The 2,345-nt window shown below is 36.7% G+C and overlaps 1 protein-coding gene across 1 annotated transcript in view; it reads right to left on the bottom strand.

Annotated features, from left to right (window-relative positions):
- The window catches only part of LOC137634453 (alpha-L-fucosidase-like), a 20,962-nt gene extending 19,012 nt beyond the window's left edge, over nucleotides 1-1,950 (bottom strand). The window contains exon 1 of the mRNA XM_068366853.1: nucleotides 1,831-1,950. Within this exon, the coding sequence (XP_068222954.1) occupies nucleotides 1,831-1,867 (37 nt within the window). The 5' untranslated portion in view covers nucleotides 1,868-1,950. The remainder of the gene's footprint in view (nucleotides 1-1,830) is intronic.
- Nucleotides 1,951-2,345: the final 395 nt, after the last annotated feature.

Below are 2,345 nucleotides of genomic sequence, written 5' to 3' on the forward strand. Positions count from 1 at the left end.
GATATGTAAAATTAAGACATGAATAAATATATCACTATGGTCCATTTATTTTAGCGATGCATATTTGCACCGACTCGCAGCGGTGCCCTTTTAGCTCGGAAAAGTTTCCGGATCGCTGATTGGTTGGACAAGATAATTCTAACCAATCAGCGATCAGGAAACTTTTCCGAGCTAAAAGGGCACCACCGCGAGTCGGTGCAAATATGCATCGCTAAAAGAAATGGGCTATAGTCATTTGTGAGTTGAACTTAAATAGGCATTATACAATTGTACGATTTTTCCCGTTCATTCATTTCTACCCCCCCCCCCCCCCCAAAAAAAAAATTTACAAAATCAATTGCTCTCTATTGTATGAAGCCTATTGCTCTCTATTGTATGAAGCCTATTGCTCTCTATTGTATGAAGCCTATTGCTCTCTATTGTATGAAGCAAGCAATGGCCACTTCCGATTGCCGGAAGGGTCAAGTTCAGGGCAGCGTTAGTGTCCTTGTATCTTATTTATCTGATGAACAGTTCATCAGAACTTCCGTTTGAACTAAGCCTTAGATAACGTACTTGCTACCGTTTCCCATAATTTTAAAAGTAGGCTCTCTCTCTCTCTCTCTCTCTCTCTCTCTCTCTCTCTCTCTCTCTCTCTCTCTCTCTCTCTCTCTCTCTCTCTCTCTCTCTCTCTCTCTCAAGTGTATATATATATATATATATATGTGTGTATATATATATATATATATATATATATATATATATATATATATATATATATATATATATATATATGAGAGAAAGAAAAAAATGCCAGCTATTTTGTGTTTTATTTTGTTTTTGATACCACACGTTATAATCTATCCACAAAGCGAACAAAATTTGTTTTAAAATCCGGAATTTTTATCTTGTAAATAATTTAGATATTTTAGATACTGGTTTTTAAGATGTCTCAAATTAAAAACAGAAAAATGCACATACATTAAAAACGATATTTCTTGATCAAATTAATACGTTTTAGATAATTTGATAATCATCAAGATTGCCGAATTAGTTAAGTAATCTTTTCAACTAACTCATACAATATCTCCTTAAGGATTTACAGTATGAGCAAAATCCTTTAATGGTATAAGACCAGTTTAGTGTGAAATAACACCAACCTACATCATGATCAACTTTTTTACATATCAAATACTGTGTGGCAGTTCATATAAAATTAATTTTCTGGGAAACTTATTGTATACACTTGACCCTGAACTCGCATATATATTAATATTATAATCTATGCCTCTTTCATTTAATTGCGAATAAAATTCACTAAACTGTATTTCACTGGAAGAGTTCCTTCCATAATTAAGAGCTTTTTCAAAGCAACTATAGATTAAGGAGATTAAGGCTGTGGTGGCTGATGTGGTAATGGCCCTGGCTGATAATCGCCAGACTGGGGTTCGAGTCCCGCTCAAACTGGTTAGTTTCTTTGGTCGCTGCAACCTCGCCATCCTTGTGAGCATAGGAAGTTGGGTTTGGGGGAGCCTATAGGTCTATCTGCTGAGTCAAATGCAGCCATTGTCTGGCCCTCCTTGGTCCAAGCTTGGGTGGAGAGGTGGCGTGGGCGCGGATCATATGTATATATGGTCAGTCTCTAGGGCATTGTCCTGCTTGATAGAACAATGTCACTGTCCCTTGCCCCTGTCATTCATGAGTGGCCTTTAAACTGCCTTATCGCGCTTTTGAGTTGAATCAAGAAAAGACAATAATAGAAAAAAGAAGAAGAAATGAAGCACCAATACATAAGTTTTCAGTAAAACCAGGAACTGCATAAATTGAAAAAGTCCAATTTCACAAACTAACCCGGTATTAGTAGAACGAGATACACGACCCACTGCATGTTAAGGGAGGAACTGACTAGCCCACGCCAGACCACTGAAGAAACGCCCCCTTAAGCATCACCCTCCGTCCTCTTCCCCCTCCTCGTGGGGTCAAAGCCCTTCCCCATATCCAGGACTTCCTTCCCCTTGGATACTTGATCCCACTGAGTTCCTGCGTTGCTTCCCATTTTTGTCTATTCCATGTTTCCCATCCAGGTCTTTTTTTTAGATTTTTATCATTTATTTACAAAGAAATAATTTACTATTGTTACTGTTCTTGAAATATTTTATTTTGTTCATTACTTCTATTGTAGTTTATTTATTTCCTTGTTTCCTTTCCTCACTGGGATATTTTCCCTGTTGGAGCCCTTGGGCTTATAGTGTCTTCCTTTTCCAACTAGGGTTGTAGCTTAGCTTGTAATAATAATAATAATAATAATAATAATAATAATAATAATAATGATAATAATAATAATGCACGATGTGTTCTAACCCTTT

The sequence above is a fragment of the Palaemon carinicauda genome, chromosome 44 (assembly GCF_036898095.1).
Source record: "Palaemon carinicauda isolate YSFRI2023 chromosome 44, ASM3689809v2, whole genome shotgun sequence".
NCBI lineage: Eukaryota > Metazoa > Arthropoda > Malacostraca > Decapoda > Palaemonidae > Palaemon > Palaemon carinicauda.